The sequence below is a fragment of the Rattus norvegicus genome, chromosome 15 (assembly GCF_021556685.1).
Source record: "Rattus norvegicus strain SHRSP/BbbUtx chromosome 15, alternate assembly SHRSP_T2T, whole genome shotgun sequence".
Taxonomy (NCBI): Eukaryota; Metazoa; Chordata; class Mammalia; order Rodentia; family Muridae; genus Rattus; species Rattus norvegicus.
In genome coordinates, this window is record NC_141548.1 from 41,869,431 (window position 1) to 41,882,364 (window position 12,934).

The 12,934-nt window shown below is 51.3% G+C and overlaps 1 protein-coding gene and 1 long non-coding RNA gene across 2 annotated transcripts; one reads left to right on the plus strand and one right to left on the minus strand.

The window, feature by feature from the left end:
• The first annotated feature begins 510 nt into the window (after positions 1–510).
• Positions 511–11,878, plus strand: Rp1l1 (RP1 like 1). Its single transcript, NM_001421085.1, is given in 3 exon segments — positions 511–1,167; positions 4,610–4,751; positions 6,120–11,878. Coding segments are annotated over 3 exon segments (5,583 nt in total). The 5' UTR covers positions 511–531; the 3' UTR covers positions 10,925–11,878.
• LOC120097016 (uncharacterized) lies at positions 1,552–8,423 on the minus strand. Its single transcript, XR_015638328.1, has 3 exons — positions 4,504–8,423; positions 3,235–3,398; positions 1,552–2,844 (listed from the first exon to the last, which is right to left on the minus strand). It is a non-coding gene; the product is annotated as an uncharacterized LOC120097016 (long non-coding RNA).
• Positions 11,879–12,934: the final 1,056 nt, after the last annotated feature.

The following is a 12,934-nucleotide window of genomic DNA, read 5'->3' on the forward strand; positions in this document are numbered from 1 at the left end:
AACCACGGGAGAGGGAATCCTCCTGCCCAGAGCTCTGACTCCATGTCTAGCCTCCTAACTCCGAATGTCCATCCTTATTCTCTACCTGTATTTTTTAGAAGAGAAAGCATAAGGACATTCTGGGGAGGCCAGCTTGGCAGAAGAAGGCAAGAAAAACAGCTAGAGAAGAGAATAAAGACTTTCGACCATTGCCCTCTGTCAAGCAATTCAGATGTATAAGTTCATTTGCTTACTATAACCACTATCCAGACTGACTAAGCCGAATTCTACAGACATTCTAAGTCACCGTCTTCCTGAGTCACGTAGATAGAAAGTGATGGAGGTGGGGTGGGTACTCACATCTCCCCAATCCTAAATCTTTACCTTTTAACCCAGATGGATCAAACTGTCTTTATATAGCAGGATGGAGCTAATTTGGGGTGTCAGAAAGCACCTCCATAAAGAAGGGAGGGCACTAGGTAGTCCTAATCTGTGAGTTACTATCTGAGCCTCTCTTCCTTTGTCTGTTACAGCTGTCTGGGCCTCCACATCATGAACAGCACCCCAGGAGACACGAGGGATGCTCCTGCCCCAAGCCACCCTGCACCAAGCCACCGGCAGTGTCTCCTGCCCTCTGTGGCTCACACTCCCTCTGTTACTGAAGTGACACCAGCCAAGAAGATAACCTTCCTCAAGCGAGGAGACCCCCAGTTTGCTGGGGTTCGCCTGGCTGTTCACCAGCGCACTTTCAAGACCTTCAGCGCCCTAATGGATGAGCTGTCTCAGCGCATGCCTCTTTCCTTTGGGGTGCGTTCTGTCACCACACCCCGGGGATTGCATGGCCTCAGTGCCCTGGAGCAGTTGCAAGATGGGGGTTGCTACCTCTGCTCTGATAGAAAGCCCCCTAAAACTCCCAGAGAGTCAGGCCGGCTTCAAAGGAAAAGCCCCCCTGCTGGGCGGTCACAGGTTTCCCAAGGTGGGCACGAAGCTCCAGAAACATCCTCCTATTCCTGGAAAAATCCTATGGCCCCAAGAAGGTTGACCCTGGTAAAGAATGGATATCCTGGATGCCAGCAGACAGTGGTTCTCAGTCACAAGAATACCAGGAACCTGGCAGGCTTCCTCAGCAAAGCCTCTGAGCTTCTGCGCTTTCCCGTCAAGCAGGTGTACACGACCCATGGGAAGAAGGTAGGCTGTGGGGCAAGTGTTTCCTTTGGACCCTGGGTCAAAATACATAGACAGACAAGTAAGGCAGCCTTGATTGTCCACTGCTAACTAAAGGTGAAGGAAGAGTGTGGAGACATGAGGTCAAATCTGTTAAGCAAACATCAACCATCAGACCTGGGGAAATGGCTCAGTTGATCAAGTGCTTGCTGTGCCAGCATGAGAACCTGAGTTAGGTACACATAAGCACACATGCACATACACAAGTACACACATGCATGCTTGCATATGCACAAGTGTGCGCGCACACACACACACACACACACACACACACACACACACACACACAGCCACCCTACTCATAGCCCCACTTAGTAAGTACTTAGCACACAGCAGGCCCTGAGTTTTGCACATGTTTCTCATTTGTTGTACAGTCCTCTCAACAGGCCATTTCCATCTGAGTTTAGTGCAGAAAAAGGATCACCCAAGGTACCTTGAGTACCAAGAGATTTAATGCAAGGCATTAGTGGCCAGGTCTAGAAAGAATGAGATCGGGGCTGAGTCTACAGAGATGGCTCACCACGTCCTGCAGGTAGCACTGTGAATATTGGGTTCAAGAGCACATTGATGGGGCTGACAGCCAAGCTTGAGAAGCAGTGCTCAACAAGCACAGCTATATCTCAACTCCCAGGGCCACTGGAAGGGCTAAGTCTGTCATAGGTACCTCAGCTGCCTCACCCGATTCTCACGCTCATGGTGACACCATGAGCAACACCAGCCAGAAACAGGATGAGGTGGTGTCTACCAAACATGTTCCTTCTCTATCTTGATCAAGGGCACCCAACTGAGGAAGAATGCAGCCCTCACCCATCCCTACCTGCACAGGCTACTGGGTACAACTGTTACCTGTCTAGGTCCCGTAGGTCATGAGTCTCTTGTCAAAGGTGGGCATTTGGGGGAAACTGAGCTGGGCTTATCTAATTTCATGTCCCACAATCTGGGCCAGTATCTGCTTAGCCCTGGGCCCTCCTATAGTCAGAACTGTATTTGCTAACCTGGTGTGCTGTTGCGTGTCTGTAATCCCAGCACACGGGAGCTGGAGGCAAGAGAATTATGCATTTAAGACTAGCCTGGGCTACACCTTGAGAATTCTAGGTTAGTCTCAAGAAACAAAACAAAAGCAAAAAGGTCATATTTACTTTCACCACACCATCTCCACGCTGTCTGTCTTCTGGTGAGAATGAATGACTCTTGTCCCCAGCTGTCTGTTCACAGCAGCTCACATAGCTTGCCTTGGAAATGCATATCACATCCTATGGGGTAACATCCTCATAAAGGGGTGCCTCCCAGCTGGTTCCCACATGGAATCTTCTAGAGAATATCCATCCCACTATTCCACACTATGTGGGTGATAAAGTGTATGGCTAGAAAGTGATTTCTTATTGTTTGTTTTGGAATAGGGTCTCACTATATATCCTGGCTGGCCTGGAACTTGTGTGTTCCAGGATGATCTGGAACTCATAGATAGGAACCTTTCTCTGCCTCTTGAGTGCTTAGATTGAAAGTGTACACCACCGTACCCAGATACACAGTAGATTCTCGGTGATAGCCCAATATATCGTATCTTCTGCTCTGAAGTCAGCCACCCTCCTGGCTTATCTCAGTGATAAATAGGTATTCTGTAAGTCCACAATGGTCATCCTGAAAAGAGGATGGACAAGGACCATTATTAACCAAAACAAAGTCTATTCCATTCCAGTGAATTCAAACTGCTTCAACAGAGATACCCTCATTACAGAACAGCAGCGGTAACAGAGAGGTTCAGTTTGATTAGCTTCCCACCAGCTGTTCCATTGAGTCCCTGCTGGTATGCAAACCACAAGCATTAGTCCAGTGTTAGTCTGCCCAGGAGCATCCTCTGAGAAGACACAGGCCAGCTGGGCCTGAAGGAGTGGTATTGGTATTGCTAGTTCATGCTACTGCGTTTGCTGCTCCTGCTCATGAGCTGACTGAGTGGGCTTGGGGTAGCTGGCGAAAGAGAACCTGACATTCACTGATGGGGACAATCCGACCATGTGATAATCCACTTACCAATGACGAGTATGTCTTCACCCACTAGCCAGTTGTCAGGAAGACTGTGAGAGCTGCTTATCTAGAGTTTCTTGCCAGAAGCCTTCCAATCCTGGTCCTTCCGAGTCCCCCACTCTCAGGTGGAATGCCTATGAGAGTGGCCCACTGCATAGCCATTGTTCTTTCTGTAACAAGGACCATCTTTAACCAAAACAAGTTCTATTCCATTTCAAATCCAAAATCTGCTGAACATCCCTCCACACCCTTCGTGGTCCCTGAGCAGGTCTGTAAGGCAAGAGTCTCTGATGCTTCACTGCCTCCTCACCACTGGTTGGGAGATGGAATAGAGATCTACCCATAGAAGAAATCTACCTCAAGGTGAAAAGAACAAAGGGGCCTTTAAATGAGCTGAGCTGGCTGACATGTTGTATAACACAGCTGTGTGTGGTTGGGGGAGGGTCTGTGTCCTCTGGATAAATCCTAAGGAGCACGAGTGCTGCCTCACATGCTTGGTTCTGCAAGAAACTGGCTTCCTGATTGGCGAAGCCACTTTTCTTCCCAACAGACCATGAGTGACAGGTCCTGATGTCCTGCCTTCTTGCATTTGATGCCGTCATTGCTCTGTGGTTTGGTCATTCTAATAGTTTCATGGTGGTGGTGGTGGTTTGTTCCTGAACACGCCCTTCTAATTTGAAATTATTCAGAAGAACATGCTCTATAGGGCCCCTGATATTGTACACTGCCTCTCATGCCAACTCTAACATGAGCCTTTAGGTGGACAGGGCCTCTGGGATCAGGGAAATATTCTAAGAAGTAAAGTCCTATCTATTGGAGGATGGCCCTGAGCCAGGAGTAGGCAGTAGGAGTAGGCAGAAACATGTCCTGCTGGGGAGTCTAAGGAAAGAGTAGAAATTGAGGCTAGAGAGGCTCCCTGGGAGAGCTGTGCTCTGCCCTCATTCGTTCACTCAGGTGGAGGCAACTGGTTTGAATTATACTGGAAAGCTGTCAAAATCTGGAGAGGACTCCACCTGGGCAAACGAAAAGGCTAAGAATCAGATCTCTAAACGGAGACTTTGAATGCTCTGCTGCAAGCTCTTCACAAAACATGTTCTAAAAGGTGGATGTGTGCTCAGGGAAGCAGCTTAATGGTCCCAACATCTTTTCTATCTAGAGTAACCTATAGCCATAGACTCTCAGCTGGTGGGAACAGAGAAAGAAATCTTGAAGGCCATGGGTTCTCAGCCCCTGGCTAATAATAAAGGCATGGGATGTGGGAATCCAGAGCAGTACCTGCAAGAGTCAAGAAGGGTCGAGGAGATGGAACTTCCTTCCTGGGCCTTCCGGAGCAGAGGGGCTCTGCAGGCCAGGCTCCCAACTCTGTGCTAACTTCTTCCAGGTGGACTCTCTGCAGACACTCCTGGACGGCCCCTCCCTGCTGGTATGTGCTGGGAATGAGGCCTTCAGACGTCTGGAGATGGAAAATGACAGAGGGAACAGGACCAGAATGGTATCTGGTGTGACTGCAAGGAGTGAACGTGGTGAGTGGGTTCTGGGGCTTCCCAGTTTCTTTCATATGGGACAGTGGCTCCACAAGATTGGTACTTATCAGTTCCAGCCCCATGGGAAAGGTGCTTTGGCCCAGTTCCTTGCTATTCCAGCTATGCTGCGTCTCTCTTGCTTCTTTCTCTTTCTATCTGCTTTAACTGAGCAAAGCATCACTGGGGGCACCTGGGCGCAGCAAAGATTTTAACACAGAGAAATTTGAGTTTAAGATTTTGTGGGTCTACAGTAACCATTACGATCCCCAGTGAACATGTCATCATAGAGTTCTGAGCTCTGTTGAGCGGAGCATTTTAATCCTTCAGAGACATGGCTGCCTTGGGCATCAGTGGTGTTCTACAGCAGGTTACAATGATTAAAACATGCCACAACCATGGACCATCTATCCAGACACATAGATAGAGCCATCAAAAAGCCCACACTGGGCCAGCGTCCGGGCTTCCTTCACTATTAAAATATATGGTATTTTAATGACACAGTGCACAAATGCAGAATAAAATTACAGCTAAGCTACTGAAGAGTTTGGAGATTAAACAAATGCCTCTTCTTCATGCGATTCCACTAAGAAAGTGGCCAACAACAGTACCTGCAACTGTGATACAAAGACAATGGTCAGGGCCCATGCCGGAAGAGCCGTCAGACTTGCTTGATGCTTTCTCCTGTCCAGATGTGTTCATGAGGTCTGTCCTGCTGGACACAGGTGCATCCCGCCACACACAGCTCAGGAGACAAGATGAGGAACAGTCAGAACTCAATTCTTCTCTAAGGCTACTTTCTATCCCATGAGGCACCCACGCTAGTTTTCTACCTGGGGTGCAGGCTAGACTCTTAGGAACTGATGCTGTATGTTTAGATCTCTTCTAGAAATCTTTCTTCAGCCCAAGAGCCTGGCCATTGTGAGGGAGACGGGTCACCAGAGGTCCCCATATCAGTTTACAGCTTATGGTCAGATCACAGGCAGCAGGCTGAGTTTGCCTCCTGTCCCAGATTAATGAATTCCCACTGTGTGGCTCCACCTGCCATGCCACACTCTCTCCACGCCCTGGTTGTGCTGGTGCCTATTCAGCCAGCATGACTACGCAGCAAACGTTCTATGCAAGAAGCTTCTTGTAGCAACTCGATGCACAGTGAGTGCTGTGTGCGTGGCCGCACAATGAAGCGATGCTAGTCAGTTTCAGACCCTGAAGTAGCAGGGACTTGGTGTCTTTGGGTGGGATTCAGCCTCAGTTCTTTCTTTCTGTGTTATTCAAGGGTCCTTCTAGGAATGGCTCCTCCCTTGTCTTTCTGCTGCTGTTCTCTCCAGTAGCTCACTGCCTTGTTCTCTCTTTTGCTCCACCGTGTGACAGGCTGCTGGGGACCGAACGCCAAGCAGAGTGTCATACACTCAAGGGGCAGGTCTGGCGGCAAGCTGCGGCAGTTTTCCTTGATGTCAGAGAGGTCTGGTCTCAGTGACCATCCAGCATCCGGTCATCAAGCCTGGGCAGGTCCTGCTTTGGACAGGTGCCCTCAGGACACGCCTGCCCCACCTGGTTCCTTGGTGGCTGCTGATGATGTGGAGAAGAAGGTCTGCATGAATGAAGACGGCAGTCTGTCTGTGGAGATGAAAGTCCGCTTCCAGTTACTGGGGGAGGACACCCTGAGGTGGTCCCAGAGGGTGGGGCATGCCAGTGTCTTCACAGCAGCCACTGGAGAGGATCGGGACCTGAGGGAGGCTGACAGGCTCTGTTGCAGACAGGAGGGCTACCCTTGGGGCGTCTTAGAACCTGGGGCACAGGGACTGGGTCCCCATGATGGAGGATGCCAGGGAGCCTTTGATGTGGGCCAGCAGTCACGGCCCAGCTATGACATATGGAGGAATCCCCTGACAGCCCCTGAGGGCACAGGGCCAACTCCTCGTAGGAGATGGGGTCTGGCTAAGCTCTCTAGATGCTGGAGAGAGGGAACCAATGATAGGAAAGGACATGACAAGGCTAATGCCAGCCCAGTCTCAACTCCCAGGCACCCTGGAAGTGTCCAGCCAGGCTCCTGTTGTCTTTGGACTCCTGAAGTTGAAACAGGCAGTGACACCTTGCGTCCAGTCTCCTCAGCTTCTTCCCGGAGTGAGACTGACCTGGAATCTGGTGAGGACCCCTGCCTAGAGGACACCGGACCCTGTGGCTTGAGACTTCAGACCCAAAGTATAGACAGGGCCCTTTCTGATACATCAGCCAGTGCCGAGTCTCGTGAGGAGTCTTGTGAGGGTGGTGGTCAGCTCCACAGAGGCTCAAGCCAGGCAAGGGTCATGGCTTCCCAGGGGCAAGCCACTAGAGGTGATAACCCCTGTATTTCCACCCAGAGGCACTTATCTTTGAACCACACGGGTCTTCAGACAAAGAAGGACAGACAGAGCGCCAGCTGCCAGGAGGTCAGGGGTGATCCTGTACTGAGACTGCCCCTGGTTCCACGCCATTCTGGCTCTCGGGACACACAGAGAGATGCCCTCCCAGCTCCTGCCTGTGCCCCGGCCCAGCGGAGGCAGAGAAAGCAGAAGAGGCCAGCTGGTGTTGTGTGCTTGCCTAGTGTCTCTATCCCTCACCAAGTAGCCCAGAAAGGCCATGCCAGGCAGTGTCACTGTTGCAGGGACACTCAGTCCTCAGGGGACACAGCCTTGCAAATGACAATGCCTATGGAAAGAGAGCAAGCCTGCCCAGGAAGCCCGGCACCACAATTTCCTTCAAACTCACCCAGGGCTGGGAATCAGGCCCCCGAGTGTCTGAGACCCCCATTCTCCAGCTCTCTTGATTTTCAGGAACCACAAGCCACCAGCATCGCCATGAGTGACTCAGACTGTATGTCCAGCTTTTGTCATCCCAGCACTCGCTCTGCAGAGCCAGCAGAGGATAGCAAGTGCCAGGCTCCCTCATCAACTCCTACACCTATCCACAGAGGAGAGGTTGGTTATCTGTGGGACAAGGCAGGGAGCACCCCTGAGCCTTTCTCATCCTCTGTGCTACTGAACAGATGGCCTGAGGCAGATCTAAGAACCTACCAAAATTTCGGCTGCTTACAGGTTGCACCGACTTCTACCCTTGCAACCCCTAGCAGTCAGACGCAGGCCTCCATCTCTGAGGCCTGCTTGGGGGACAATAGTTCCTGCCCAACTCCACCCCAGGATCAAATATGTTCTAGAAGGGAGCCTGCAAGCAGCAATAGTACCCACAGTGACCACGGTCGAGCCGATGGCTACACTGGGCCCAGGAGGACTCTTCCGGGGATGCCCCTTGGCATCAGGGGAAGCCTTGAGGAACAGGAAGGGGATGGTGGTGTGACGCCCAGTGCTCTGCCTTACACCTCTCCAGATGCTGTGGTTCGTGAGTGGCTAGGCAACATCCCAGAAAAGCCAGCACTCATGACATATGAGGTGGCGGATGAGACCATAGAGGTGCCCAGTGAGGGCCCAGAAGGTCCCAAGGAGGACCTGGGTGATGGCTGTTCTTTGAAAGTCTTTGGGGAACTGACTCAGGCCAGACAGCAGATGCTAGAAGGGGTTACTGATGAGCACCCAGAGCCAGCAGGAGTCCCTGCAGGACCTGGTTCTGTGTGCTGCAAACTGGGAGGTGATATGCATTCAGATGCAACATCAGTTGAAAGGCTCAAGGCTCCTGCAGAAGCTGGAACAGGAGAAGGGACCACAGTGGAGCGTGGTGTGAGCCTGTGTGCACTCCCCACCAGGGTCTCAGCCTCTACACAGATCATGAAGGCCCTGCTGGGCTCCAAGCCAGGCCGGCCCAGCAGTCTACCAGAAGTCTCTAGCACAGTAGCCCAGAGACTCAGCTGCTCGGCTGGGGCCCTCATTGCCTGCCTTGCCAAGCTCCATTTTTTTGATGAGGATCTGGGACCTCTGGATGGCAAACGGAGGCTTGAAGAGTCCCCTAAGTACCAGGAGATGCTCAACATCTCCCAGACGCTGTGGCCTGGAAGTGAGCTTGGGCAGGGCCAGCTGGATTTCAGCCTCAGGAGGCTCACTTCACACCAGGCTCTGCTGGGGACTGAGGACTTCACTCCCACCTCCTCCTCTGGCGTGGACGTGAGCAGTGGCTCTGGAGGCTCAGGTGAGGGCAGCGTGCCCTGTGTCATGGATAGTACCCTGGCTTCCAAGAAGATAGATTTGCCTTTGAAAATCCCCTCTCAAAGGCCTGATTCCAGGAACCAGGGGTACCCAGAGATAGTGAGTCCTTCCACAGTCTCATCCGGCTCCCAGATGAGGGCTTGTACCACCAGCGGGGAAGAGGCAGGCAAAGGAGGCAGGAAGCAGACGTGGGGCAGTGCCCCAGAACAGTCAGTCGAAAACAAGGTGCCGGAAGGGGATGCACAGTTAGAAGAAACAGAAGGGAGAGCAAGAGAAAGGCTACAGGAAAACAGTGTCCTCGGAGAAGGGCTTCCAGAAGAAGGGACTAGGGTCTGCAGCCAGGGAATGCTTGCAGCTAACTCTCGAGATGGAGCAGGTTCTCCAGAAGACACAAGAGTGCCAAACGATGAAGTAGGAACTGATGGAGGACTGTGGCCCCTAGATGGGAGAGAGGATCCCACAGAGTCCCCTTGCCATTTCGAGGAGAGCAACTCAAGGGTTAGTGAGCGTCAAAGTGCTCACGTGCCGGAGCTGGGATTGGACGTAAGGGGCGGCAAGCAAGCCTGCGTCAAGGCCAGCTCAGAAACCAGGGAGACGAACACATCCATAGCCCACAGGGGAACTCTGGACCCTGACCCAATCTGGGTGTCCAAGCTGCTGAAGAAGATAGAGAAAGCCTTTATGGCTCACCTAACTGATGCCACAGCTGAACTCCGAGCCCGATGGAATCTCCATGACAACAACCTGCTGGACCAGATGGTAACAGAGCTGGAGCAGGATGTGGGCCAGCGGCTGCAGGCAAGCACTGTCAGGGAAGTCAGGAAGATCCAGAGCCGGGCAGGGAGGATGTTTCCAGAGCCCCCCCGGGAAGCCCTCAGAGGCCAGTCTTCTCTACAAACAGAGCAACGTCGGCGTCGCCTCCAGGGCCTGCGTAACCTGTCGGCCTTCCCTGGCCAGGGCCCCCTCTCCTTCACTCTGGAGGATGGGGCCACTCTGGGCACAGCCTTAGGGACCAGGTCAGGTGCAGGGCTTGTGGAGGATGAGTTCTGTCCCTGTGAAATCTGTCTGAAGAAGAAGAGGACCCCTAGATTCCCAAAGGATAGCACAACAGTCTCTGGTGCACCCGTCAGAAAGGCCTTTGACCTACAGCAAATTCTACAGAGCAAAAAGGACGGAAGTAGCAATAGAGAGGCCATGGAGGTGTCCCCTCAGAAGACAGGGATGATGTTGTCTCAAGAGGACCCCAGAACTGTCCAGGGAGCTGATGAGAAGCAAGAACTGAGGTTGGCACAAGGGCTTGGGGTAGCTGAGGGAGAGGAGGGGGAAGGGAAGCAGAGGATGAGAGCAGAGGAGGATACTGAGTTTTCAAAAGCAGAAGGAGATGGTTGCCATGCACCAAAAGAGGATGCAACCACCAAGGAAGATGGGAAAATCTGCATCGGCACTGCCCAAGATGGCCAGCAGTTAGAGGGGACTGAGATCGGAAAGGAGGAAACCCTGCACCAGAGCTTTAGAGATGGAGACACTTCTGAGGCTCCAGCAAGACAGGGAGGCCACTCGGTGGAGAGTCAGGAAGCTTCCAGAGAAGGGCAGCCCGAGGTAGAAGGCAGAAATCCAGATGAAAAGGAAGAAAGCTCTTGGGTAAGCTCAGAAGAGAGCCAGGGAAGGGTGGGTTCTGAAAACAACAGCCTAGACCAAGAGGGGAGGCTCCAGGACCACCATCAAAGGCCAGGCCCCCAGAGCCACCATGCAGCACGCTCCTCCAGGGCAATGTCTCTGGACAACTGCTCACAGGTGTCTCAGAAGGGCTCAGACAGAGACTTTCCAAGTGGAGACCTCAAGTACAACAAAGCCAAGAACAGTGGGGTCTTGCCTGCAGAGAGGAAAGTCCCCATGATGTATCCAGAGAGTTCCTCTTCTGAGCAAGAAGCCCCCTCCAGCCCGAGGCCTCCAAAGCAGGAAAAAGGGGAAGATGGACGGTCAGCTTGTACCCAGGTTGGGGGTAGGGTAGATGGCTTTGGCCAGGATGACTTAGATTTCTAGACATCAAACCATAGGGCGGTAACAGAGCTGAGATAAATGTATTGCCCATATGCCTGAGAGAGGCTCAGGCCACGGGGATGTACAAGGAACAGGAACAAAACCAAAGAATTGCTGCCTGCCCTGGAGATGCAGGCCTAGCATCCCAGCAGCTCAGGAGTTTTAGGCAGGAGGATAGAAAGTTCTAGACCCGCCCCGGACTATGGAGCAAGTTCAAAACCGAGCTTGGACAAATTAGTGGGAGAGCGTTTCAGGCTATTAGAATAGAGCCCAGTGGCAGAGTGCTTGCCTAGCTTTTGTGTGGCTCTGGGTTCAACTTTGACAGCCACAAGGATGAAAAGGACAGTGCTGTCCCTGGGATCTAAAATTCAAGGCCCCCGCCCTCAGTGTAAAGTGTTAGCTGTGAGCCTGCCTCATTTATCAGAGGTCAGCCAGTTCCTCGGTCCACAGGGCCCAAGAGGTTAGAAGGATCTGAAAAGACACCTTGGGGCTTTTCTGTGTGTTGACTTCTTTGTAGCTCCCCCTCCCCGCCCCTATTGATCCCCTGTTACTTTCCCCTTGGTCTCTCTGGGTACACTCACCTTTTTGACTTTGAGGCACTTTTTTGCTGGTTTGGAATATGTGGTGACTCTGCAGATGTGCGTACTTGGAAAAAGAAGATAAACTCAGGGTCATTGGATAAGGTTTGTTCTTAGCCCCTATGTCCTAAGTTCTACACCCCCCCCCCCAAGCACACACAACAGACACACAATTCATACTATTTGTTAAGGGCAAAGTGGGAAGCCGGAAGGAAAAGTGATCTCCTGTTGACCAAGGACCAGAAACAGCTTCGTGAAGTGATTGGATGCAACGCTCTCCATCGTTTTCTGGATGTTTCATAGAGATTTTTGTATAATATTTACATACTGCTTCCACAAATGCTTAAATATATATTCCTTTATCTAAGAAAGCTTCAAATTTGTATTTTAATTTCTAAAGAATTTTCCTAGGTAGAAATAATTTTGTCATTTCTTTATCACTGATCTCTCTCTCTCTCTCTCTCTCTCTCTCTCTCTCTCTCTCTTTCTACCTGCCTCCTTCCCTCTCCACCTCCCTCCCTCCTTCTCCCCTCTCCGACTTTGTAGTGTGTGTGTGTGTGTGTGTGTGTATTAATGCCAGTGCACATGCCCAGCAGGCACCTGCAGAGTCGAGAAGCTGACAATGGAAGTCTTCTTCCATCAGACTTTTTATGACAGGGCTTCCTGTCAAACCTGGAACTTGCTGTTTTGGCTAGACAAGCCAAAGTCCCCCATAACCTATCTGTCTCTGCCTCCCAAGCCTTGAAGATGCAAACATGTGCAGCCACATCTGGCTTTTTAGAAGTTCTGAAGATTCAAACTCATGTTTCGAAGCAAGCACTCTACCAACCGGCTGAGCCGTCTCCTGAAAATATTTTTCAAAAGTTCTTGCTTTGCAGCCCGGGCTGGCTTTGAAGCTTAGAGTAGCCACAAACAATAGATCCTATTGCTTCCCCTCCTCTGGCACTGTAGGTACATCCACCACAAACACATTAGGTTCCTATTATTTTGTTCTTATAACTGGGTTTGGCTATGGTAGGTAGTGCAGGCTGAGAGATCCAGCACTCGAGAGGCCAAGGCAGGAAGAGCACTATGAGTCCAAGGCCTGCCTGGGCTTCACAGTGAGTGTGATCTCCCATTGACCAGGATACCTAGCAAAACCCTGGCTCAGAAAAGCAAGGCAAAGCAAAACAAAATGTACCACCAGACCAACAAACAAACAATTCTCACTTCTTGTCCCCTACCCCTTGGCCAACTTCTGCTTGTTTCTTTTAGGCTTGATTCCCGTGCATGGTATTATGAAGTGAAAGGATGTCAGCATATTTAAGGTTCCTAATACACTGCGACACATTGTTTTTCTGAAGGTCAACATTAGCCAGCATTGTCTGGATCGGTCAGTCTAGATCACCAGTGTTTGGAACTGACCCTCAAAAGCAAAAACCATTTGCTACCAATG